At 40.0% G+C, this 24,871-nt stretch overlaps 4 protein-coding genes and 1 long non-coding RNA gene across 5 annotated transcripts; 4 read left to right on the top strand and 1 right to left on the bottom strand.

Moving 5' to 3' along the window:
- Window positions 1-850: 850 nt before the first annotated feature.
- LOC135634609 (uncharacterized) lies at window positions 851-2,373 on the top strand. The gene is made up of 2 exons (XM_065145027.1): window positions 851-1,719; window positions 1,913-2,373. Exon 1 carries the CDS (start codon window positions 927-929, stop codon window positions 1,686-1,688), a length of 762 nt encoding a protein of 253 aa, XP_065001099.1. The 5' UTR covers window positions 851-926; the 3' UTR covers window positions 1,689-1,719; window positions 1,913-2,373.
- A 202-nt stretch (window positions 2,374-2,575) lies between these two features.
- LOC103982789 (probable metal-nicotianamine transporter YSL9) lies at window positions 2,576-6,386 on the bottom strand. Its single transcript, XM_009399816.3, has 9 exons — window positions 6,242-6,386; window positions 6,014-6,118; window positions 5,410-5,939; window positions 5,169-5,341; window positions 4,468-4,565; window positions 4,250-4,384; window positions 3,954-4,143; window positions 3,752-3,866; window positions 2,576-3,674 (listed from the first exon to the last, which is right to left on the bottom strand). Exons 3-9 carry the CDS (start codon window positions 5,765-5,767, stop codon window positions 2,749-2,751), a joined length of 1,995 nt encoding a protein of 664 aa, XP_009398091.2. The 5' UTR covers window positions 5,768-5,939; window positions 6,014-6,118; window positions 6,242-6,386; the 3' UTR covers window positions 2,576-2,748.
- On the top strand, window positions 6,376-9,835 carry LOC135634610 (uncharacterized). Its single transcript, XR_010495405.1, has 2 exons — window positions 6,376-6,515; window positions 9,490-9,835. It is a non-coding gene; the product is annotated as an uncharacterized LOC135634610 (long non-coding RNA).
- A 3,622-nt stretch (window positions 9,836-13,457) lies between these two features.
- On the top strand, window positions 13,458-20,396 carry LOC135635440 (uncharacterized). The gene is made up of 7 exons (XM_065146502.1): window positions 13,458-13,745; window positions 14,359-14,505; window positions 14,906-15,004; window positions 16,573-16,764; window positions 16,918-17,037; window positions 19,202-19,273; window positions 19,959-20,396. Exons 1-7 carry the CDS (start codon window positions 13,485-13,487, stop codon window positions 20,184-20,186), a joined length of 1,119 nt encoding a protein of 372 aa, XP_065002574.1. The 5' UTR covers window positions 13,458-13,484; the 3' UTR covers window positions 20,187-20,396.
- A 640-nt stretch (window positions 20,397-21,036) lies between these two features.
- Window positions 21,037-24,812, top strand: LOC135635961 (uncharacterized). Its single transcript, XM_065147446.1, has 8 exons — window positions 21,037-21,315; window positions 21,638-21,782; window positions 21,881-22,049; window positions 22,980-23,250; window positions 23,341-23,606; window positions 23,703-23,915; window positions 24,136-24,244; window positions 24,355-24,812. Exons 1-8 carry the CDS (start codon window positions 21,165-21,167, stop codon window positions 24,420-24,422), a joined length of 1,392 nt encoding a protein of 463 aa, XP_065003518.1. The 5' UTR covers window positions 21,037-21,164; the 3' UTR covers window positions 24,423-24,812.
- The last annotated feature ends 59 nt before the right edge of the window (window positions 24,813-24,871 follow it).

A 24,871-nucleotide genomic window follows, 5' to 3' on the forward strand; every position in this document is an offset into this window, starting at 1 on the left:
CGCACAGTGAGGGCGGATCAGATGATGCACGGCAAGGGGAAGACATGGGACCCTCGATCCACAACCTCCCCATGTCCAACCACGGATCAAGTCAGTGCAGAATCATTTGAGAGCCGCACACCTTTGTGTTCTCTAGCGACTATTATTGCCATGGAATCACCATTATTGAGCGAGAAGAAAAAGAACAGTGAAAGAATGATGCTTTGAGACGGGTATGGGTGACAGCGAGAGAAAAAAAAAGAGCAAGTTGGGCTGTCAAAAGATCGAACATTTCGCTCCTCATTTTCTTACATCAATTTATGAATATAAATAAATATTTTAATATCGTTCCCAACTACAAAGACCACATACGACAGACTCCATCATTTAATGCTTATCCACCGCGTAAATTCTTTGTAATCTAATAGCAAAAGTATCCATCAATATTTCGTGACCATTTAAAATATTTGTCACTGGAAATTCTAAATTGAGGTCGAACGATTACTCCGACAATTATCGTGATAGAATATAAGAACCACGATCTAGTGGTCGGGTCCCACATAGGTTCCTTTCACGATCGGATACTTACTAACCTGTGTCACGCAACACAGCACCTCCTCTTTCGAGCCAACCTGATCTTGCCACGTCACCTAAGTACCCAGATAATGGGTTGATTCTGTGGTATTATTGTTGGAAAAGCTGGACCCTGCCGAGTCTGCAGAGCTGAGCCTGAAAGGGCGAAATGGTCTTTGGTGCTGGGAGACGAAGAGCAAATCATGTCCCTCTTGTCGACAGCCTTCCTGAGGAATCTCCACTCGATTCCGCTGACGTGTTGCGTCCGCTGGCCTACGGTCCATATTAACGTAATGCTGCACCGGCACCCGCCGATAAAGTAGGACGACTTGCTCCGGGGGGAACGCCGACTCGAGAACAGCGGCGGCCGGCCGATGGGGGAGGACGCCTTCGGGTCGGTGGCGCCGCCGGTACCCGCCTTTCAAAACTTCGCCATCTCTTCCCTCCGCCTCCTCAGCATCCTCGAGCACCCCGACCCCAACCCCGACATCATATCCTTCCGCACTCACCAGCTCGAGCTCGACGAGAGCGACGTGGTCTGGTCATCGTCCTCTGACGACCTTTCCTCCGACCCATCCCTCTCCGAAGCCGTCTACGACGACCATGATTCCGTCGATCGCGTCACCTCCCCCTCCGCCGATCTCCCTCGAACCCCGCTCGCGGCCTCCTTTTCCCCCTCCGGCCACCTCAGTCGCCCCCTCGCGCCGGAAAGGTGCGGCCTTTCCGCCGCCTTGTCCGAGGACAACCTTCCCCTGGTGCTTCAGCATCGATCAGTCGCCACAGCGACGAGGGCTACGAGGCCGATGGCAGTGCCGGAAGGAAGGGAGGCGGCTTCAGTGGTCGGGAGGGTGCGCCAGCACCAGTCTGCGCCTGTCAACATCCCGGTGTGGCCGAGGTGGAGTAAGGGGCGGAAAGCTGACGTCTTGAACGTGGTGGAGGAATCGGAAGCATGGGAGAGCGCGAAGGAACACGACGAGGAGGAGGAGGAGGAGATGGTGCCTCCGCACGTTATCGTGGCGAGGTCGCACGTGACGAATTTCTCGGTGTTCGAGGGCGTAGGGAGGACGCTTAAAGGAAGGGATCTCCGGCGAGTGAGAAACGACGTGCTGCAGAAGACGGGCTTCCTCGACGTGTAGAAGGCCAAAAGAACACATGCCCTTCTTCTCTGTCTGCCTCTCTCTGTTTCAAATCTCCTCTCTCCATTTTCTCCTACCATATGAACATTTTTATATGCTTGAGAATTTGAAGCGTGACTCTTTTTTGTGAGGAAAATAATTTCGATTTAAGGATCTCAAGATCGCTCAAACTCTAATTTTCTTTCTTCTTTGTTCTTGACTCATCTCCGTTTTTGTCATTGTAGATGGGCTTCGTTGATGGTTGGAGAGAGAGAATCTGTTTTAATCAGTACTGAAAGATACATGATGAAATCACTCCTAAGATCATAGATTTAAGGGGTTGCTTCCTCTCATGTTTGTCCAGTTCTTGGATGCCTTTTAACTCTGTTTCACCCGCAGACACAAACACGACACAATCTTTGTTGGTTTCTGCCAACCACAAGTGTGGTGATGTGAGGGATTCTGTCGTTTTTGCCTTTGAGAGAGAGAAGTTCAATTGACAGCCACAACAGTGTTCACATACAACAATTGCAGTTTCTCGTCGATGGCGACCTGCAGATTTCAATTGATTGTGTTTCGAGGGAGAAGGTAGCAGTTTTAGCGTTGTGGAAGAGAAGCTTCACATTTTTTTTACTGTGACATTTGTTTTCCTTGTAAAATATGAGTGTTGACAAAGGACTATATATATATATATATATTGGTATGACGGCATGAATTAAGTAACCATATCAAATGTTGATGTCAAATATGTATAGTCTACCAATATTTATAGTTATCCAAAAAAGTCTGATATCAAATGTGAATGAATACTTGAAGCAACAGTCATATTGGAAGGGGCAGCAGAGATGATGTCAAATACTGGCAGTATAAAAGATGTGCAAGAAGCAGGTAAATAGTGAGGAAACAGAGACCAACAACAGAAAGTTTTATCTCAGCCATTATGTGCTTTGTTATCGTATTAATAAAACGTTTAGAAAAGTCTTATGGTACATGGATTTTTGTAACCAAGCACCATGCTGGTTTCTCTTATACTTTGTTCCCCTACAATCTGCTCTTCAAAGATGATGTGTTGTTATGTCAACTAAGCAGCCAGAAACTTCATACAAATAGGAGGATTAACCTTTGCTAAGGCTAGCAATGATGAAGGTAGAATCCATAGTCCATCTCCACAGATCAGACCAGAGGCGACAGCCGGCACCATCAAGGCCGCCTTCTTCCTATTGAGCTTGTGCCAGGCAAACACTACCAAGCTCCCAACACACATGTCGATTGCGAAGCTGGCTCCGACTAGGAAAGGCACTGCCATTGCCATCGGCAGAGGAACCCAATGACTGTACTTAGCTGGCAAAATATCTCTCATCGTGTTCATAACCACTGCGAATCCGAAGAAGCCATAACAGAGCTGCAAGCAATGGTGAGGAAGTGCTGAGAAGCCCTCAACACCAAGAATTGCCATGTTTCTGTATATCAAAGCATAAGGAGCCTTCCAATTTCCATCTGGATTCCCAATATCGAAGGCCTTGTAGAAGAGGAAGAAGGTTAGAGGGGCAACCACACAACCTATGGCTGTTCCGATGGCTTGGCTGAGAAGCATCGATCTCGGGGATGTCATAGTGAGATGACCCGTCTTGAAATCATGCATTAGATCAGCAGAAATGGAGACGACCGATTTGATCAGCCCACAACCGACAAGGCCAGCGACAACACCAGAGTGTTTCCCAGCCAAGGCTGCTAGAATAAAGAGAGAAACCTTACCATAGTTGTAGGCCATATTCATGTCCGTTAGACCAGCTCCATAAGCATTGCAGAAGCCAAGGGCAGGGGCAAGCATATAAGATATGACCACGTAGTACCACTTCACCTCAGGAAACATGATGGGGATGGCGATGATGGAAACCACAGCAAAGAGTGCATATCCTGCGTAGGCTAACCACACCGGTATGCTCTCTTTCATGAATATTTCATTACGCTGGAGATCGTCGAGGACAGGATTAACCTGATCCGCCACTGTAAGAGAATGCAAAATAGTTGAGCTGCAAGATACAGGGAAGAACCTGTCAATCCAAATTCATCAGCCACTATACCTATTTTGATATTTTTGCTGGTCGCTCTCGTGTGCATACTTTTTGCAGTACAAGCCAAAATCTTGAGGAAATTGTAGAGCCCATCGCCGAGAATAAGAGCAATGGAGATGAAGACCTGAAAAAATGAACAGATATATATATGAGCACTGACAGCACAAAGGTTTTTGTACATGGTGAAAGCGAAAAATTTGATGTGATGCACCTTGTACCCTTGCAGGCTTCTCATGCTACTCTTTGGTATGCTCCCAGAGAACCAATCTTCTTTAAGATCACTAATCAGTGGCCACATAATTCCCCATGAAAGCACTGCACCGAGAAGGAGAGAGAGATTCACAATATGGGAGCAAATCATCCCTGCTCCAACATATGTCATGCTAAAATCGAAGAAAAACCTGGAACACAAAGAATTATGATTATGACATGGAGAACAAGTAGATGATGATGATGATGATGATGATGATGATGAAGTAAAGGTGTAGAGGAATAGGTATGCATTACGATTGTTTCCAAGCTTTTAGTCCAAAGGTGGGGAACTGTGAGAAGCCACAGCCATCTCCTCCTGAGTAGAACCACTGGAAAAAGCTCCACAGGAAGCTAACTGTGAAATATTTTGCGAACCCATGGACCTGTTTCCTGTTACGGAAGTGGGACAATGATGCTCAGTAAACAGAGTTGATCACAAATCTTAATTCTCAGGGAATTAGGCAGATACATACTTCGCCATCTTGTCTCCACGAGGAGTATGGAAGCCATTGATGAGGACAGCAGTTGCAGTGCCACTCGGATAAGTTAACTTGTAATCTATTATCATGATCTGAATAATTGGCAAAACATCACACAAAAGAACATTAGAAAAATACAAAAGCCAAATGACAACAGCAAAGAAAAAGCCCATCACTGTCAATCAATGATGCAGGGACCAATCATTTTATGCATATCAATCTTCATAGCCATAATTGTGCATCATGAACTTGGAGACACAGAATAAGTCTTGTTGAAGTATGTAATGCTTATGATCATGACTTGCATTAAAATACTCAGATATTTCAATAATTCAACAGGACCAAATAGTTGATGTGATACTAATTATTGGAATTCTGCTTTGGTCATCAAAAATTTTAGCAGCAGAAATGACAAGAGAGTTTATACTGTTTTTTATTTAAGTATGATTAAATTTGTGGATTTTGGAATCATATTCGACATGAATTAAGTTGTTTTGAATGGTATACAATAAAAGGAAAAGTTTTGAAGGAGAATAATTCTTCTTTTTGTCCCCTTTTTTTTGGTGGGTGAAGAGTACTTTGCAGAGAACATCAAGAGAAGAACACCGTTGCATTGCCGATCAAGATCCACTGAAGGAGGAATGGCAGAATAGCTCAAGAGGAAATGGAGATCAGTAGGACGCAGGAGGAATTACCTTCCTGAGAGGAACCAAGGCCAAGAGCCCAACAAAACTAACAGTGAAGAGAAATCCAGTCATCCAGCCAATCCCAGGTTCCTTGTAGCTCCCTGGAACGTTGCCCTCTGTATCTACTCCTGCTTGCTCATAAGTCTTCTTGTTGAGACCCAATAGATAGGATCCAAATCCACCTACAATAATACGTATTAGTCATGGTAAATAGACTATGGATGATTGAGCAAGATCGAAGCTTTCCCACCTCCGACGGCGATGCTGTAGCAGGCGACGGCGCAGGTCTGCACCACAGTGTTCTCCTGCCGCGTGAAGGGAGTGGTCAGGATGCCAATCTTGTGCAGTAGCTTGGTCCAGGACCGGAGGATGACGAAGGCGAGGAGGGCGGCGGAGACGTTGAGGGTGGGGACGAGGCCGGTGGTGAGGTTCAGCTTCATCACGATCACACTGTACATGATTCCGATGGCGAGGCTCGCCACCAGGCCGCGAACTGTTATCTGCTTCGACCATGGAGGAACCCTCTTGAACTCGAGCGCCCCCGTTTCCATGGGCTCTTCCAAGTCCTCGCCTTTCTCGATTTCTTGCCTCTCCGTGGGCTCCGCCATGCGAATGAGCTCGAACTAGCTGGTCGCAAGCCTTCGCTTCGTCTTCCTTCACCTTCTCTCCTTCACTCAGCAACAAGGTACCATTTTGATGACAGGAAATCATGTAATAAGTCTTCTTCCGGCATGTTCAACAGTCACAGAAACTCTTGCTATCTTCTATTAAAAATGCCAACTTGATAATTCAAATCGTCTCAGAATCGAAGTTCGTGAAAAAAAATCTCGCCTTTCTAAATCTAAAGATCTCACCTTGGGCTCCTCGTCGACACGAAAAGCTTCCGAACTTTGTGAGACTCACAGCTTACTTTTCATCAGCCTCGGCAACTTAATCCACGGCAGAATGCAAAGATCTATCTATATTCATAAATTTATCCCAAAGTGAAGTGAGTGGGCAGTGATTTTTCCTGTGTACTGCAGTTAGCAGTACAACCAAATCATTGTACTACACTTCTCTTTAAGCAAATCAACGCTAAATACCTTACAAAGAGCACGCAAAAACCCTTGCTGGCGCAATGAATGGACGACGATGGATTGGGAGTAAAGGAAGCATTGAATTGAAGAATCTCTTGGGGGCGTCGTTGAAGGAGATGAAAGAGGACCAGCCACGCCCCAAAATGCTCGCTTTTGAAGGTCTCCGTGCTCGCTTTCAAAGTGGGTGGTGCTGCTGGAGGGGGATGCTTCGGAGAAATGGCTTGCTGCCATTGGCCGTGGCGTGTGCTGAGCTCATCAAATCTCGTTCAATCAAAATGTGGTGGGTCTTTCTTTTCAAAGGAAACTCTTTCATAAACTTAGAAATCCGAAACCGAGTCCGAAAATAAATTAAGGTTCTAACAAGAAATATCATATTTATCCTCCTATTTCCATTACAATCCGTAAAATGTGCTTAATGATTGATTCCTTTGATGTAATTGATAACTTGCAATGCATCAGATTCTATGAGGATCTTCCGTCATCCTTCAAACTTTGCTCTTTGTGATGTCTCTAGAATTGCTCTGCTTTCAGCTTGCTTAGCTCTATTTGCCACGCACTTTCCTTAAGGATAGGAAACACATCATCTTAGAGCTGCAGGTCTCATTCATTACCCATTATCAAATCCTCTACCCAGTTAAGCCTCATCCTATCATCTACATTGACATGGATAGATCGATCGTCTATCGATAGAAATGTTAAAAATCCAATTTTCATCGACATGACACATGACACATTGTTCCCACGGATGTCATTCACCATATTTAGCATCTATAACATTAATTCAAAGTTTATCATCAGTAGTGAGAATGGACAGATTTCTTTTAGCTCATTTGGTTCTCCTAATAGTCCGCAAATCACGCACACCCAACCTTCCCTTCCTTCTTTTGAGGAGGTAATCGTATCCCAACTAATCAACTTAATCTTTCTCTTGAAAATAAATTTTCTCTAAAGGAAATCCATAATTTTTTTTGGATTTTCGAGATGTAGCTATTCCGGTATCTAAGAAGCCACTTTCACTCCTTAGTTCCTAAGAATATATGAATTTGATGCTTTTTGATTGGCTCACAATGATTAGAAAATAGAATCTTGATGAGAAACCTGCTCATTTGATATTAAAAATGGTAATTCTATCTTTAGCAGTCGTATCATGTAAGATGTTATTAATAACCTAATGGACAAAGATGAAAAGATAAGGAGGAGATTAGATTCCCTTGTCTAATATCTCTATGTGTGTAGAATCACTTTAAGATCTTACTATTAATAAGAATATATGCTGAGATCTATTCAATTTGTGAGGAGAAAATTTTCATTTTGTTTATGGTTTCCTGGATGACCATTCAAGAAATCTTATTATAGATTTTTTTTATTTTAGTTTGATCAGAATCAACAAGTATTTTCCTTTAGATCTAACTATTGTGTGAGTTAACTTCGTGATAATAAGTATATTATCGTAATATTATTTTTCAACATAAAAATAATTATTCTTATCAATCGATCCTTCAGATTAATTTCTAATCCTATTAGTATGAACTTTGGTCAAGAAATTATGTATCACATTTAAAAAAACAATGGGCCAATAATTTTTCCACTTTAGAGTTATTGGTTTCTTTGGAATAAATACCATCAAAATGTGTGGGTTGACCAATAGAAAAGACCATCTCCTTTTTTCTTTTCTTTTTTGTCTTCTTCTTCTGCTACAAAGTATCTGTCATGATCATAAATGCCTTTATCTCATCTTTTCCCTTATCTCTCCAAGCTAAGGCGAACCCACTCCATCTTGAACTCATTCCTTCCCAACATCAAAGACTAACACCAATAATTGCCAAGAAACCGAAACAAATTCATATGAATAAAATGCAATATATGGTGCAGGATAGTCATTTTCTGTGTTACATGTAAACCTTGTAAGGGGAACTCCAAATTGCTGGCTTCCCCTGTTTCTTCTCTTCTTTAGCTTTGGTTTACAGCATTAGAGTGTCATAAGTGAAGTTCCTTATGAAAAATCTGATGACTTTTGTTACCCATCCCACCATTTCATTATCTGAATTGGACATCAATCAATTTGTATATTTAATATTGATATCTTCTTTTAGATTTTTTTTCCAAAGAAACTATGACTATAATCTTCCCTTCATTTTGCTGCTGGTCTCATAGTGGCAGCATTTTTTTATGTCAATTTGGTGTACAGAATAGCAGTCATTATTGTCTCATCATAAAATTTCTGTATGGTCCACTCCTACACACTATCATTTCATTAAATAAAAGAACATAATAGCATGGGAATTATTGAGCAAACCTGTGCTGAAGTTAAACTTGGGATGAACATGGTAAGTTAAACAGAATAAAGCATGGTTTTTTTCCTTCAAGAAGATGACACATGGTCTGCACCTGCAGTTGCTTTTTCCCTTGAGGCCTCCATGATCATGTTTCTTCTGCAATATTAGTATGTTATTGGCACATATAGTTTTCTTCCTTGCAGGATCAGCTAGCAGACAAGATAAATATAGCCTCCTTGTAGCTGGGAGAGGACTTTGGAGAACACAGCCAAGAAAAGAGTTTGGCCTTCTCTATTCCCCCTTACTCTTCTCTTGGCTTCATTCCTTTCTTCACTAAATCCAAGAGTTGGCCAACTTCAACTTCCCTGTTCCTCTTTCCATTCCTAATTCATATATATCCAAGAGTGGCAAGCTTGTTCTCAACTCCCCTACCTCTCATCTTCGACTTGCATAATTCTTTTCATCTTTCTTTCACACTCTAGCTAGTTTGCCTCATTTTCTCTTTCCAAAAAAGAAAACTCAAGCTATTTTAGTAGATAAAAAGTAACCTACAGCTCGATCAAGCCTATTTATTTGTCTGCCTTCTGTGGTTTCATGCACATGTAACAAGAACATTTTGTGGTCCATCTAAACATCTTCATTCTTCCACTTACATAATTCTTTTCATCTTTCTTTCACTCTCTATCTGGTTTGCCTCCTTTTCTTTTACCAAAAAAGAAAATTCAAACTGTTTTAGTAGATGAACTACTACAGCTCAATCAAGCCTACTCATTTGTCTGCCTTGTGTGGTTCCATTCACATGTAATGAGAACATTTTGTGGTGCATCTAAACATATATGGCTTGCTTTTGTGATTAAAAAGGGAATCATAGTTGAATCAAATTTGGTTGAAACATATGAAATATCAACCTGACAAACTGTGCCTGTGTAGAGCACATCCAGCCACTCACCAAGGCCTCTTCTGCATGTCTTTTCTCAGCAAGAGAATGAAAGTGGTGCAGAGGCAGCAACTGGTACCGATCACGGTGGTCCTTGACGGTGAAGATGGGATGGAAGTGACAACATCTAGTGGGTAAATGATGAGCCATCAAGATAATACGGGTGCAAGTGTTCCTGCGGAAAGCTTGCTTCCTCTAAGCATCATGTTGTGCAGAAAAGGAGAGGCTTCCTAAGGTAGATGAAGACTCCGCTAGGGTTGGCCTTCTGCCAATAGATTGATAGTGTTTTGGGTGGTCAATAGGGCGTGTAGTGCTTATGTGGTCTCAAATCAAAGGTTGACCTTGATTGTGATTCAAATGGCAGCACTGTGACCACTTTTCATCTCAGCGTTGTTGACTCTGCTTGCAGTAGCTGAACATCTATGGGATGGTCAAAGCTCATGTCACATCGACAATGCATTTCCTCCAACACCGGATTGGCTGGAGAAGCCAGAGCAGTCCCACCATGATCCAAGAATATTCTTCCACTTGTAGTCGGGATCGATCCTGACCGGCTATCTTAAGAATGGTGCTTGGATATGCTGTGCGGGAGGGAGAAGAAGACCTGCGTTGTGATGTGGAGTGGCTGCGACTCCTCTACAACACATACATCGCAAAGTCTTCTTGCATGCAAGTGAGTGCAACCTTCAGATACGACTAAATCACAAGGAGGTCATTATTGAGTTGCAGAGACGCTTAAGCTGTCATATGAACAATCATTGTCTCCAGAAAAATGGCATTTAAACACCCTAATAAGATCTCCTCTGAAATCCTCAAGACGAAAGCAATCTTCTTCCTCATGCATGGACTGGTGCGTGCAGTATCGCATAGGAACCAGCCAAGAGAAGTAAAATCTACGGTATTCGAGCAGTATCTTAATTCATGCCGTAAACAGTAACAAGCAAGATTTGAGAACAGTACCTTACATCCAACTTCAACTCACGTTAAGTTCATTCCAACACAAAGATCTGTAGCAGCCTATTGATTGCAGATAACTAAATAGATAGATGAAATGACATGCCAGAAGTCAATTACTAAGCTAGCTGAGAAAAGCTGAGCACTGGTGGAGATCTATGGAACTAAGGGCTAATTAAGTTTGATTTAGTAGGAACCTCTCTGATGCTCATTTCAGTCCAAGAAAGGCAAGAATCGATACATAGATTGGGTGAAGGTATTTGTGTACACAAGGAAGAGGAGGAGAGTCTCTACATATATAGATCGATAGATAGATAGATAGATAGATAGATAGATGACCAGAAACCTATCATTAGTTGTGTCAACGCTTCTCCTTCTGCCATTGGATTCCTCGTGGAAAGGCCAGGAACACTAGGTGGTCGAGCCACTGAAATATGGACGAATCTCTCATAGGCATTATGTCATGTATATATTTGGGGCAATCATTTCGACGCTCAAATCAATGAGAGGAGAGCAAAAAAGTGTTTTGGATCTTGAATCATACTTGAAAGTCACCTATTTATAGAATGAAATACAAGAATATTTAGTTTGATTAACTCGGCTTCACGTATCGAATCTCAATCCCAATCCGCATGAAATATTAACTATGAAGCTTCATATATCGAGACCTAACTGGTATGAAACATTATATCACTGGCTATATGATGTCTTTCAAAAGTTTATTAGATAAGTTTTCGAACCATAGATCTAAGATAAGTACATTATTATGTTGAGTAGTAGTAGGACGAGTTGCGCTGCCATTCTTCAATGATTTCATATGTTTTTTTAGACAATCCAATGGTTTTATTGGAGGAATGTTACGTATAGATATAGAAGATCTTAACTTTTATACCATAAGCGTAAGACAATCCAATTGCTTAATCAAAAGGCAAGCATTTGATCGAGATAACAGAATGAGAATGAACTGTAATAATTGTTGTGGCCTTCATGCCTCATCTTGGGAGTTGGTACGGCTCGGTCTATTCTCGATCGTGCGAAAGCATCCATGTGCAGTGTCTTGAGGGTTGATGAGGAGGAGATCAGGTCAGAGTGGACATCTCCTGGGCCGGCCCAAGGTGGGACTTAACTCTCCTTTGGAGGTGCCTCCGTATAGAGAAAAGATCGATGTTGAAAGGAGAAATTCTCGATTTGACTCGTTTGAAGCTTAAGTTAGTCGCAGAAGAATTTGAAATTATTTTGTGAGTGTTTGAGGTCTGATCCCTTGACGTTGGCTAGGAGTCGACCTTTATACTTACGACCGAGAGTCAACTGTATGTAATTTATTAATGACCGTTGATGCTTCGGAGGATCAACTCATATACTTTGTATGGCACGGATCGACCTCCATGGTTTTACGCATTCTTGGGCAATTTCATACCGTGTGACACCATCTCATACGGCCTCAATTGGTGCGGGCATGATTCGTCGTCTTGTAAGATTCCGAAGTGCCATGTCGACATATGTGCGTTACATTGACTCCGAGGCTTCACGTTGACTTCGTAACTACTAATCGGTGATCAGAAGATGGTACCAGAATATATCTTATTAATAATAATCCTTTATAATTCTTTTCTTGCGATAATTTGCATGCCTACAAAATTACTTAAAACACAGAGAAAAACAGTTTAATTCCATCTGAAATATTGGGAGTTTCAGGTATTATAAACTTCAAAACTTTGGATCATGGTGTTAAGAAAATGTAAACTGTATGTACAGTAGACATAGAATGAATGGTGATGGAATCGCAGTCTTTTCACGTTTCAAAAGTCCTTGAAAAGATAGCCACCAAGTTCCTGTTCTTACCTGTTGAGAAAGATGAAAACCATGACCACCGAAAGTGATATCAACTCATTCCATGTATCCTAAATATTTAATACAATGGCCACTTTCTACTGTTGCATGTTCAGAAAGATCGAGAAAAATGGCCACGGCCACAGGTGGTGATGGAATCTCAACTCTATCATGTTTCCTTGTCCTTGAGGGATCCTTTTTTGTCTTCAGTGCCAAGTACTTATAACTGTGGAACCAAGCTATTGCTTTAGGGTTGATAATTGTTCTCTCTCTCTCTCTCTCTCTCTCTCTCTTATGTGCAGTTTCTGAGTTGATCAGGTTGAAGCAAACTTGTGTTATTGGCATACAAGTGTTATGACCAAGGCACACGTACCTCATCTTCTGTGGAGTCATGCGCTGTGTGCCACAAAGGTATGGCTAGTTATCAGTACTGACTCCAAACTTGTACTGCACACCCGTAGAGAGAGAGAGACCTAAATATTAATTTCGACTCACGTTCATCAAAAAAATTAAGATTGTTGATAGATCTTGATCGGTACAGCCTGATGACCCCAAGGAGATGGCTAAACATAATTTTACTTTTTAACCTTTGATTAGTGTTGCAGTTGATCCTAGTCATTCAATCTGTAAGGTGACTCAAATTTGATCGTGATCCTTATCTTAAAAACATTATTGATAGGATTGGATAATCTATAAATCTAAATATTATAAAATGATACTTTGATCGATCTGTAAAATTTATCTGATGCTTAAATTAGTAAAAGATTCAAATGACTCGATAAATGATAATTATTTAAAGTGATTGATTTATTTTAAATGAGAGATTATTTGAAGTGATATGATATGATTTGTTGTGTGATGTGTATTGATGGTAGCGTATGTAAGAATATTTTATAGTGTGGTAAAGAGATGTAGAGAACTAAATTATGACAGATAGAATCGGAAGTGTATATATATATATATATATATATATATATATATATATATATATATATATATATATATATATATCCAAAAGTAAAATATAAATCTTGAATAGAACCCTTATCATAAACATGTATTAGGGAGGTTGATCTGCTATAACTCGGCTAATTAAGACTAACCGATCCCAATCGAACCGAACCGGCGGGTCAAGAACGTCGTCGTGTGACTCGTTTTACTGAGTGGGCCGAATTAAACGGACCGGGCCGTTAATGGCGGTGCTTCTCAAGCAGTTTAAGAGCCCGCTTCGGGAGGGAGGGCGAGCGCCGCTATGTTTGCGATCCGAGGGTGTTGGTGGCGGCCGATAGTGTTGAGGAGCCGAACCTACTACGCGTCTCCCATGGCCGCTGCCAACGCTTCCAGGAACCCCGGGTCTCCCGCGGCCTTCTCCACCGGATCCCCAAGCCCTAACCGCAAGAGGGTCGGGACCCACAACGGCAGCTTCCACTGCGATGAGGCCCTCGGCTGCTTCTTGATTCGCCTAACTGAAAAGTTCTCCGGCGCCGAGGTCGTCCGAACTAGAGACTCCCAGGTGCGCTGTTCTTCGTTTGTTTTGTTCTCTTCGTTTCTGTCTTTAGGAAAATTGATGTCGACGGCACTTTTGCTCTTCGATTTTGAATTAGAAGAAGCTATAAAAAAAAATAAAAATAAAAGATAAGAAAAAGGAAGAAAGCACACAAAACGAGGAGTTTTTGAGCAACTTGTTGTACTTAGCTTCATCATTACTTATTCCAAATAGGTAAGTAAGAGATATGAACATTCCACCAGATTGGTTTCAGTTTAAGCTATGATGGTTCGACAGCAACAGTCTGAAATTTACTTAAATTGGAGGGTGTATTAGTTATAGTTTCGGTTCATATGGTTCAAATTAACATCCTAAAATTTATTAAAACTGGAGGGGAGTCTCAAGCTTTTGCTATACCGAGTGAGGGCACAGTAGGTGCTTGAGTTTGTCATTCTAATACTGTGGGCTACCACATTTAGGAATGGTTATAAAAGTGGCATTCTTATGTGCATAGAAACATCTGTTCATGCTTCTATCATCTACTTATCTTTGCTATTTCATTTTTCACAAAAGTCTTTCTCTTGGATTTCATATGGTAGAAAGGTATTTATTCTGTGTTAATATGTTTTACAATTTGCAGCTTCTTGAAACACTAGATGCAGTTCTCGATGTTGGTGGTGTTTATGATCCTATCCGAGACCGTTATGATCATCATCAAAACGGATTTAGCGAGGTTTTTGGCCATGGGTTCAACACCAAGCTTAGTAGTGCTGGACTTGTCTATAAGGTAGTATATATACATATTTATCTTTGCTGCCATAAAATTAACTCTTCCATTTAGATAAGTGTTGACTGGTACAAGGATTTAGATAAGTGTGTCAACTTCATATTTTGAGAAGGAATAAGGACTCATTGCTAGTTCCCTGCCCAATCAGGCTGTCATCCAGTGTGAAAGCATAAAATAGGCCACTTGGGCAAGTTGATCATGGGTGTCAGTTTAACAGATAAACTTGGATAGAAATTAGATACTGTTAGCTCTCACATAACTTGTCGGCCTTTGTGAGGACATCTGCCGTCATGCACTCAATGCTCTTCTTAATCTGATGAACTATCTGTATATATGTGGTGTAATTTATCTTTTACAATGTTCCGGTTAATTTGATGTACTTTTACATTTTTAATTGCAGCATTATGGCAAGGAGATAATTGCAAAGGAGCTTCAGCTTGATGAGGGACACGAGAATGTACAACGCCTGTATCTTTCTGTGTACAAAAGCTTCGTTGAGGTACAATAGAATATTTACGCGTTATTCTTCCTCGTCCCTTTTATACGTTTTGGATATCCTTGTTTTTCTATCAAAGAAGGGTTATGGATTTTTATTAAGCAAATTATGGTTTCTACCTATTTTTAATGTTCTTGCTTCAGTGAACCAATGTCTCTCTCTCTCTCTCTCTCTCTCTCCACGTGTGCATATCATTTGCAAAGCTTTGTGCTAGTAGATGTTGTGCTTTTCTGTGGGTCAGATTGTGGTTGCACTTTCTGAATTATTAAATTAAAAATCCCCTTAAAGTATATTGTTCAATTGACTTTCATTCTGATTTCTTTACAAACATAAGCCCTTCTCTCTGTTGGCTAGGTTGGAAGATGATATAATGGGATGTAATTTAGATTATAATGAGCATCTTCTAGACAATCTATGTATCTGCATTAAACAAGGCAACATTTTTGAGTGCTTAAATGTCCTCAGGCAATATTGATACATGATTATAAAGCCAGGTTTTAAATACCGTACCATACTAATGTACTGATTAGTTGTCGATATGATACATACTGAACGTACCGATACATGATACACTAAAGCATACCGATGTACTGCCTGTGTCAGTCCTATATCGGATCGGTCCATACCGAATGGTATAGTATGGTTTTGCAAACCATGTAAATATAATAATATTTCCAATGTTAGATCTTCATGATTCAAAGGTTGATAAGTTGCCATTCTTTCTCAGTGGAAAAAAGATATTGATGCATAAGTAGGTTCATCAATGAATTTGGAAAAATGGGTTTATCATTTCTGATGAAATAGCTTGATCAATTGATGTGCTGACAGATGAAAATATTATGGAAACAATACTTTTGACTGAGATTAGAGATTAGGTGTAGTAATCGGACCAAATGTCATGTACTTATAACTTTGTCCACTTTTACCAGGGGGGTTTAGAATTAGTTCCTGGTTGCATTCCAATTCATGACATGACTATGGTGACTGCTGATCTTGTACTGGATACTTGATGGCACAAGCATGCCCCTGGCAATCCAGTAGATGTAAATTCTTGGTTCTGGTATTTTTGTAAAGAATTTGAAGATAACTAGTGCAAGCTCTTGAGGTTGTCATGTAGAATTGTATATAGTTGATTATGGATTTTATAAATCCCTATCTGAGCTACTTGCTGTTTTGCACTTGCACAGCCCTACTTATGTTTTTATACTACTCTCGATTTGTGCAAAAATGATTATAATGTCTAAGAAATTCCTTCAGCATTTTGATCTTATGTAGTTGGTAGATTAATATTACAAGGTACTGTTTTGCTAGATGAAAATATTTTGCCACCAATTACAAATTAATAATTCTTATTTTCTAAAATTTACAGAATTTGACAGTTGGCCTGTAATTGATTTAGGTACTTCTTTCTGATATGCAAGTGTGATGTGCTTTGATTTAGATGAGTTTTTTACAATTTTCTTTTACTGTTTGAAGTTTACCTGTGTGTTATGCAGCTTTGCTCATAGTTGTTACGTGATTCTTGATTCATGATAAACTAATTTGTATTTTTTATTTCATACATTTTACAGGCAATTGATGCCATTGACAATGGAATCAATCAATATGACACAGATCAGCCTCCAAAGTATGTGAACAACACACATTTGTCTTCAAGAGTTGGTCGTCTAAATTTGGATTGGATGGATCCTGACCAGTCATCTGAGAAGGAGAATGCGGCTTTTCAGCAGGCAATGATGCTAGCTGGTGGTGAATTTTTGGAGGTTAAGTTCTGCTATCTTCTTGTCATGGGCACTATTTTTCGTCATCTAGATGCTTATATGTTGCCTTCTTTGATGATTCTTAACTTCTTCAGTAATTGTTGATAACTTATTGGATGAATAACAAACCTTTTCCTTTCCTTCATATTTTGTCAGAGTGTTCGGTTTCATGTTAGATCATGGTTACCTGCAAGATCCATAGTTCTTGAATGTCTAGCCTCAAGATGCAACGTTGATCCCAGTGGTGAAATTATGGTTTTGGATAGATTTTGCCCTGTAAGTTTGTTAAGTTATTTTGTCTCAATTATAGCTTTGCTGGTTGCTATTTCATACTTGTGAGTCTTAATTATCCCTTTTTTGTGTTTAAAACTGATGTTTACCATCTGTGACATCACATTTTCAAACTTCAGTAAGTCTGAAGTTAGTTGAAAAACAATTCTTAAATACATAATTTGTCATCATCATGCTTGCTATAATATGATTTTTGTTGATTATACAATTGCCTACCCTGAGCTGTAAATTTGATTCTGAGTTTTCCAACCAACACAAACATTGTGTTTGTAAACAAAGTGCTTAAGGTGTGATGGCATACTTGCATTCTGCATATATGAGGGCTTGCCAATATTTGTGTTGGGCTAGCACACTGTTTTTCTCAGTTGGTTTGCCTTCTTGTCTCAATCAGTCTCAATCAACATTTTACATGCATGCACACTGCTCCCACAGTTCCTGCGTGGACTTCTGTAACTTTAAACCAGAGGGAGTAGTTTGATTCATCATTTTGAAAGCTACTCTAGGGAGCTTTGGAGAATTGAAATTGCTAAAGCTTTTATAGCTGTCTGCAGCTTTTGGAGTTTGTTTACTCCAGAAAGTGGGACTTTTTCACGTCAAAGCACTTTAGTTTATGTTGAGGGATGTTCAGTGTCTTGCACCTTATCTTGAAGAATGATACTAGTGCTGAGTGATCTAGAGATGTAAATATGATCAGGCCTTTGAGATACCTTCCTTTCTTATTCTTGTGTAGAAATCTTCTATTACTTATGCAATTTCTCGACTCTAGTCTCACTGGATTGGATTTTATGTTGTCGCATTGATTCTTACCGAATTGGTGAGGGACCAGCTTTCAATTGATTGGTACAATGCAAAGCTTGCGTGTGCAGCCCTTTCAGAAGCATTTTACCCCCTTCCTTTGATTTAATCCAATTGATCAGCCTTGCTGCTGGTAAATCAAATCAGGTGCAACTATTGGGCTAAGTGGCTCCAATTCGTCCTATTCATGTTAAAACTAATGCGCAGCAGAGAGCTAAGGTGTCCTTCTAGGTGTGAACTATGGGTCGAATTTAGATGCATGCAGACACAGCAGGAGGTGGATAAAGATTGGATCATTTCCTGAATTGAGTGAAAAAAAGCAGAAAAATAGAACTATCAGGAAATTAACTGTGGTTTTACTTTGCTGAATAGTTTTAACCAAGTCTTTTGGTTCGAAGTTCGAACCCAATGTGTTTAACTCAGGTGCGCCAGTTGAAATCCGAAGCTCCAGTTCAAATTCAAATGAGAGCCAACGGATTTAACTCAGGTCCCTCGGCTCAGGCATGCGCTTGGGTCGTGCCTAACCAAAACCCTCACCTGAGGGTTTCTGGAGGTGCTCGGTCCTCGCCTTGCCTTTCTCAAGTTCCTAGGTGAGCACGCCTTGATAACTATGCTTCCCATAATGAAATCCCCCTGACACTGATTTCACATATTCTCAAACTGGTCTAATTGGATTCTTTAAGATCATATGCCAGTTGTGGCTTGGTGCAAACCTAACCATCTGCGGTGCTTGTCAGATTGTTCACTGATTGACCCAACTTAAATTTAGACTGAACTGTCATGGACCTTGTCTGATGGGTCTGGCTGGGATCAAAATTTGTGGTAAATTGTGCAAGTCTTCTATGTGCCCATTGGACTAGCCTGATTTGGATAAATGTTGCTTTGCAGTATGTTTATGTATAAATTTAATTAAGAACACCTGAGAATTAGAATATCTACATGGTGGAACTTGTGAGAGTAGTATCCAGATTCATCTGCATCTGAATGACCAGCTCATGCTCAGTCTGTTCATGCATTGCAGTCAAAATTTTCATTGGTTGATCTTGGTCTCAGCAGCTTGATTTAGGCTAATCTCCTTGGTATTTGTTTTAACATGAGTTGGATATCGAATGTTGGTTTAAGAGATGACCTAGTTGCCTGGACCAACTTAATACAGATGTGATCAGCTGATGTCTACTAAGAATATGATCTTTATGGTAAACTAGTGGGCAAATTTGTAATGAGTTATGTTGTTTGTTTGTGTCTTCAATCCTGTGACAATCGACTCTGTTGCTTAGTTGTTTTTATGGAGCTTCCGAGAACTTGGATGTTAATTATACTGATTGTTTTGCTATTTACTCTTATCTTGTTGCAGTGGAAACTTCATTTATTTGAGCTTGAGAAGGAACTGAAAATCGATCCTCTGATTAAATATGTAATTTTTCAGGTATGCCTTTTTATACTTTCTCCTTACAGCAAAAGATTTGATATAGTTTGAGTTATCAGCATGATGCCAGGTTGGCTGGCTTATTCATAATTTCAGGAGTCTTGTTAAAAAAATTGACATTCTAGTAGACATCTTCACATTTGTGGAGCTGTTAGACATGCCTGTAGACTTTGATTTCCAAAATGAATATATCTTGTTGGTCTTGCTTGGTGCAGTTGAATGAGAGTTGGTTAAATTTAAAAAAAATACAAAAAAAATTATTACATTAAATGATATACATGATGCTCACATATGAACTTGAACCCGAGCAACAATGCACTAACCAATCGGATGTCTCAGTAGAGACAAACTTGGTTAAAAAATGTTTGGAATATTACACTTGGACTAAATAGGTCACTAAATGTGATTTTGACGTAAACTCCATGAGCAAAAGTTATCTTTTATGATGCATTTAAATAGAAGCCAGTTTCGTCTTGGATCCCTATAAAGACCATCCTGTGTTGGTCTCTTGAATTAAAGGCTACAGATTATTCAGTTCCTTGAATTTTATGAGGCACATGATACACTTTGCTTTAAAATAGTTATAGATATGTCAAATTACCGTCATTATTTCTGCAGACAATCATAATGCCCCTCTGCCACAAAATCTGTTGCCTAAACATGTTTTTGGATCTTTAATTTATAGGATGAAAGGAGTAAGAGTTGGCGAGTCCAAGCTGTGGCGGTTTCTCCAGACATGTTCGAGAGCCGAAGGCCCCTCCCACTTGCTTGGAGGGGCTTGAGAGATGATGAGCTTTCAGAAAAGTCTGGCATTCCTGGTTGTGTCTTTGTCCATATGGGTGGATTCATCGGCGGAAATCAAACTTACGATGGAGCTTTGGCTATGGCAAGAACTGCTCTTGGATCATATTGATCGAGCAGTTTTGTTCAAAGTCAAGACTAATGTGATCTCGTCAGAAGGCCAACCTAATACGCCTTCATCTTAAATTTTCTCCGAGCTTTTTTTTTCTTTACAAAAACTTTTGAATTGTAAAATGGTCCATTTAAGCGACATGCCCAGACGTTAAAGCATTAGGTGTTTACGATTCGAGAAGCATTAGTAATTGTTTTGGAAGTTCGATAATGATGTTTATTTGGTGCTTTATGGTTATCTTTTTATGTTATCTATCTTCAGCTTTTCTAGTCATAAAACCTACAACTTCGATAAGATGTATTAATTGCATATTAGATGTTCGTACAAATAATGATTTACTCGTGGAGTAGTTGGTTTTAAGATTCGAGAAGCACTAGTAATTGTTTTGGAACTTTGATAATGATGTTTATTTGGTTATTTATGGTTATCATCTTATATTATCGATCTTCAGCTTTTCTATGGTAAAAAAACCTACGACTTCGATAAGATGTATTGATTGCATATTATATGTTCGTATAAATAATGATTTAAAACTTGTGTGACATTCCCTACATATTCCGTACAAATAATGATAAATAATATCTGTTTATATTATTTTCCCTTCATTATGGACTTGAAAATGGGAGTCTCCATTATCCAAAGAACAGTTGAAGTCGTCCATGTCGAGTCATCTCAATAGGTTTTAGATGAGGGTAACAAAGCATTAATATTCTATCAAATACGTAATAATATATTATTATATCATGAAAATAATATGTATAAACAATATGTAATTGTTTTTCTTGCACAAACATTATTGGCTCGAATACCGTTAAATATTTATGATGCTATTTGTCATAGATTGGGCGTGACCAGCGTTTCCGCTACCATTGTAACGACATGAGCATCTTGTAAGCCCATCGCTTAGGCTCGCATTCCCTCTCTCTAAACTTTTGAGCGGAGGAAGCCGAAGAAGAAGAAGAAGAGGAGGAAGGAACGATGGAGGTGTTCTACTACGTGGTGTTCGGCGGGCTCGCCGCAGTGGCGGCGGTGATGGAGCTGAGCAAGACGAGCAAGGACCGGATCGCCACCTCCTCCGCATTCAATGCCTTCAAGAACAACTACTGCCTCGTCTATTCCCTCATGATGGGTTCGTCCACCCTCCCCTTGGATCTTGCCTCTTATCCCCGAAACATTGACACCGGGATCGGAAAGCTTCTTTAGACTTCTCGATTTCGTTCTTTTCTTACGGTTCTCACGCTTGCTCAATCTGTGGCCATGTGGTTTCTTGCGCGGTGTTCGATGTTATGGCGCTGTAGGATCTTGATCGCTTATTGTTATCGGATAGCAATTAGGATCATCTGGACTTCGCCGATCTTGTTATCGGATGATATTGGCTTCAATTGCCCGTTAAATTGTTCATGTCAGACCGGAAATTGGACTAATCTTGATCTTGATTTGGTTGTTTTCAGCCGGTGATTGGATGCAGGGTCCTTACGTCTACTATCTCTACAGTCAGTATGGCTTCGACAAGGGAGACATCGGGCGGCTCTTCATTGCAGGATTTGGATCTTCTATGCTGTTCGGGACGATCGTTGGATCTTTGGCTGACAAACGGTGAAACTTCTCTCGTCGATTCTTTTGCCCCTTTTTTCCCTCATCAATTACTCGAGTTCTTTATGAATAACGTCGGGGAATGCTTCAATCGGATGCAGCGGTCGGAAGAGGGCCTGCATCACCTACTGCATAACCTACATTCTAAGTTGCATCACGAAGCATTCTCCACAATACAAAGTCTTGCTGTTGGGTCGAATACTGGGAGGGATTGCTACGTCGCTGCTCTTCTCGGCTTTCGAGTCATGGCTTGTTGCAGAGCATAACAAGGTGAGTATGACCAACTACTAACTAAGCGTTAAGGTTGTGTCGCTCTAGTTTTACAGGATATACTCAGGTTTTGCTGAAAGCTGAAATTATTCATAAGATGATGTGTTGATTTTGTAGGAATGTGATACACATGCCTATTTGTCTCTTCCAAGGAAACTTGCCATTCTCAGATGCAGTAGACATGGCTCTCTTTTTATATTCTTTTCTATAAGATATCCTTATACATGAACACACTCTCACTTATTGGACATGATCCTTCCTTTTTTGTTCTTTTAGATTTGTTTTCACAAATTTCATGTCGTTGGGATATTACACTGTTGTTGTTCGATTAGCGGTTTTCACATGTCACATTGATGAAAGCAGGAAGTTGTTATCACCCAAAGTAGGTAGCAGAAACTATTCTATGAAAATGAACTCATTTGTCATCGAGTCACAACTGACTACCGATCCTTGAAAAGAGATTCATTTTTTTCCTTGCTATCCAAATAGTTCGTTTTGCATATCTGCAGGAGTACCCTAATGGTTAAAACATAGTGTGATCAATCAGAGGTCAAGACTTTGAATCCAATAAGCATCATGAATCATATCTACTATTTTTGTTCCAGATTTAATGAAATGACTTCTAGATCCAACTGTTTCCAGCATCATAGGTGATGTAAAACCAGGAGAAATACCTCAAATGTAATTAGAAGAATAAGAATGAACATTTTGCAGCGGTTAAGTTACAGAATCTGACCAGGCTTTTTGTTATAGGATGCCTATGAAATCAATTTTCTTGTTTTGTGTGCAAGATATGAATTGACATCCCCAGAATGGGATCCAAACTGCTGATCCATTAGAATAACTAGAGGCACTAGTACACTGGAAATTTGTGTAATGGCAAAGTTTACTAGTTCATGTTCTGATGAAGTGGTTGTTTCACTTCTGCAGAGAGGTTTTGATCCACAGTGGTTATCAGTGACTTTCTCAAAGGCTATATTTCTTGGCAATGGTCTTATCGCCATTGTTTCTGGACTTTTTGCCAATTTATTGGCTGATAACTTAGGATTTGGTCCCGTGGCTCCATTTGATGCTGCTGCATGCTTACTTGGCATAGGCATGGCCATCATCTTGTCATCATGGAGTGAAAACTATGGAGACCCTTCTAATAGCAAGGACTTGATTACACAGTTCAAGGGTGCTGCTGTGGCCATTGCTGCTGGTAAGTGTGTTATATAACTTATATTGGCAACAAAAGAATACCTCTTGATTCAAGGCCCATCATTTGTTGACATTATTGCGCTTATAACAGATGAGATAATTGCTTTGCTGGGTGCAATACAATCACTTTTTGAAGGTTCTATGTACACCTTTGTGTTCTTGTGGACTCCTGCTTTGAGCCCAAATGATGAGGATATACCTCATGGCTTTATTTTTGCCACGCTTATGTTGTCTTCAATGTTGGGAAGCTCCATAGCTTCTAGGCTAATGGTCCGTTCCACTCTTAGAGTCGAATTTTATATGCAGATTGTCTTTGCAGTCTCTGCCTTCACTCTACTGCTTCCCCTCATATCTAACGTAAGACTCTTGCTTGGTTGTGCTAATTTGATAGTCCTTTTGCTTTCCTTTTGTGGTCTGTCAGTATGTGACTTCAATGCTAATAATGCTAAACAGTTCTTTGTAGCTCCTACCGTGAAAGGTGGCAGCATATCTTTTAGTGGTTGTGTCCAACTTCTTGGTTTCTGTGTCTTCGAGGCCTGTATTGGCATATTTTGGCCATCAATGATGAAGATGAGATCCCAATACATTCCTGAGGAGTCCAGGAGCACAATTATGAACTTCTTTCGCATCCCCCTCAACATTTTTGTGTGTATCATACTCTATAACGTAAGCATCAAAACTTTATAATATGATATATCCTGATATAATGAATTTAAAGTGATTATTTGACAGCGTAATATGAAAAGAAGAATGTTTCTAGTTATCGTTGCTGTATTAATTGCATCATAATTGCATTTGCAAATAAAGGAGAAGCATTGCTATGTTATTATGTATGAGAAAACTATGTCCGCAAATGCCTAACTTTTGTTTTTATGCTGTTTTAAAGGTAAATGCTTTCCCAATCAGTATCATGTTTGGGATGTGCTCTATTTTCCTTTTCATGGCCTCGGTCTTGCAAAGGCGGCTCATGGTGGTTGCTGAGACCCACAAATCAAGTAATATACATTCATCGGTTGTGTATGATCATGAATTTTTCTAAACCAATCTTTTTGATTGGCCAATTTTTGCCATGCAAAATTTTCACCGTGGATAATTTCTTCTGCAGAGCCACATGATTGGACAACTCTGAAGGAGAAGGATAGTGAATCAGACATGCTGAGTATCCAGATCTAGATGAGCATTCAACCGAAGGTTACTCCACTCATCAAACCAAAGAAAAAAAAAAGCAAAGAACTTGATGGCATTGGACAGACATACTTGAGAGGTATCCGCACAATAGAAGAAATGCTGTCTTTGGTTCTCTACTTGCAGTAACATAGCTTAGATGTATAGGGCTATTCACGCTAAGTAAAGCTGACCTAATGGGGTCATTCATTTGTCATACATTCTATCTCCTAATTGCAATGTGGTGGAGACATTTTGGGATGCTTCAGTCTGTTTCTCGAGTAGTCATTCAGTACTTGGTGTCTGTTGCCAATGTTGGCCATTTAGTTAAACGAAAAAAGAAATCTTTTTTTGTGGAAAATTTTAAACGATTTATGGAACTTAATACTCTGATCATCATTTCCGTTTGCATAAGTGCATGCAAATATGTTATTACTGAAAAAAGAAGGAAAAACTGG

This window comes from Musa acuminata, chromosome BXJ3-4 (genome assembly GCF_036884655.1).
Source record: "Musa acuminata AAA Group cultivar baxijiao chromosome BXJ3-4, Cavendish_Baxijiao_AAA, whole genome shotgun sequence".
NCBI lineage: Eukaryota > Viridiplantae > Streptophyta > Magnoliopsida > Zingiberales > Musaceae > Musa > Musa acuminata.

Excerpts from the sequence above, each read along its gene's own strand:
- LOC103982789 (XM_009399816.3), bottom strand. The coding sequence starts at position 5,767 with ATGGCGGAGCCCACGGAGAGGCAAGAAATCGAGAAAGGCGAGGACTTG. Across the intron at positions 5,342-5,409 it reads CTACAGCATCGCCGTCGGAG|GTGGATTTGGATCCTATCTA; the intron begins GTGGGAAAGCTT and ends GTATTATTGTAG. Across the intron at positions 3,675-3,751 it reads CAGCAAAAATATCAAAATAG|TGGCGGATCAGGTTAATCCT; the intron begins GTATAGTGGCTG and ends ATTCTCTTACAG.
- LOC135634609 (XM_065145027.1), top strand. The coding sequence starts at position 927 with ATGGGGGAGGACGCCTTCGGGTCGGTGGCGCCGCCGGTACCCGCCTTT.
- LOC135635440 (XM_065146502.1), top strand. The coding sequence starts at position 13,485 with ATGTTTGCGATCCGAGGGTGTTGGTGGCGGCCGATAGTGTTGAGGAGC. Across the intron at positions 15,005-16,572 it reads TGTACAAAAGCTTCGTTGAG|GCAATTGATGCCATTGACAA; the intron begins GTACAATAGAAT and ends TACATTTTACAG. Across the intron at positions 19,274-19,958 it reads TTAAATATGTAATTTTTCAG|GATGAAAGGAGTAAGAGTTG; the intron begins GTATGCCTTTTT and ends TTTAATTTATAG.
- LOC135635961 (XM_065147446.1), top strand. The coding sequence starts at position 21,165 with ATGGAGGTGTTCTACTACGTGGTGTTCGGCGGGCTCGCCGCAGTGGCG. Across the intron at positions 21,783-21,880 it reads GGATCTTTGGCTGACAAACG|CGGTCGGAAGAGGGCCTGCA; the intron begins GTGAAACTTCTC and ends AATCGGATGCAG. Across the intron at positions 24,245-24,354 it reads TGCTGAGACCCACAAATCAA|AGCCACATGATTGGACAACT; the intron begins GTAATATACATT and ends TTTCTTCTGCAG.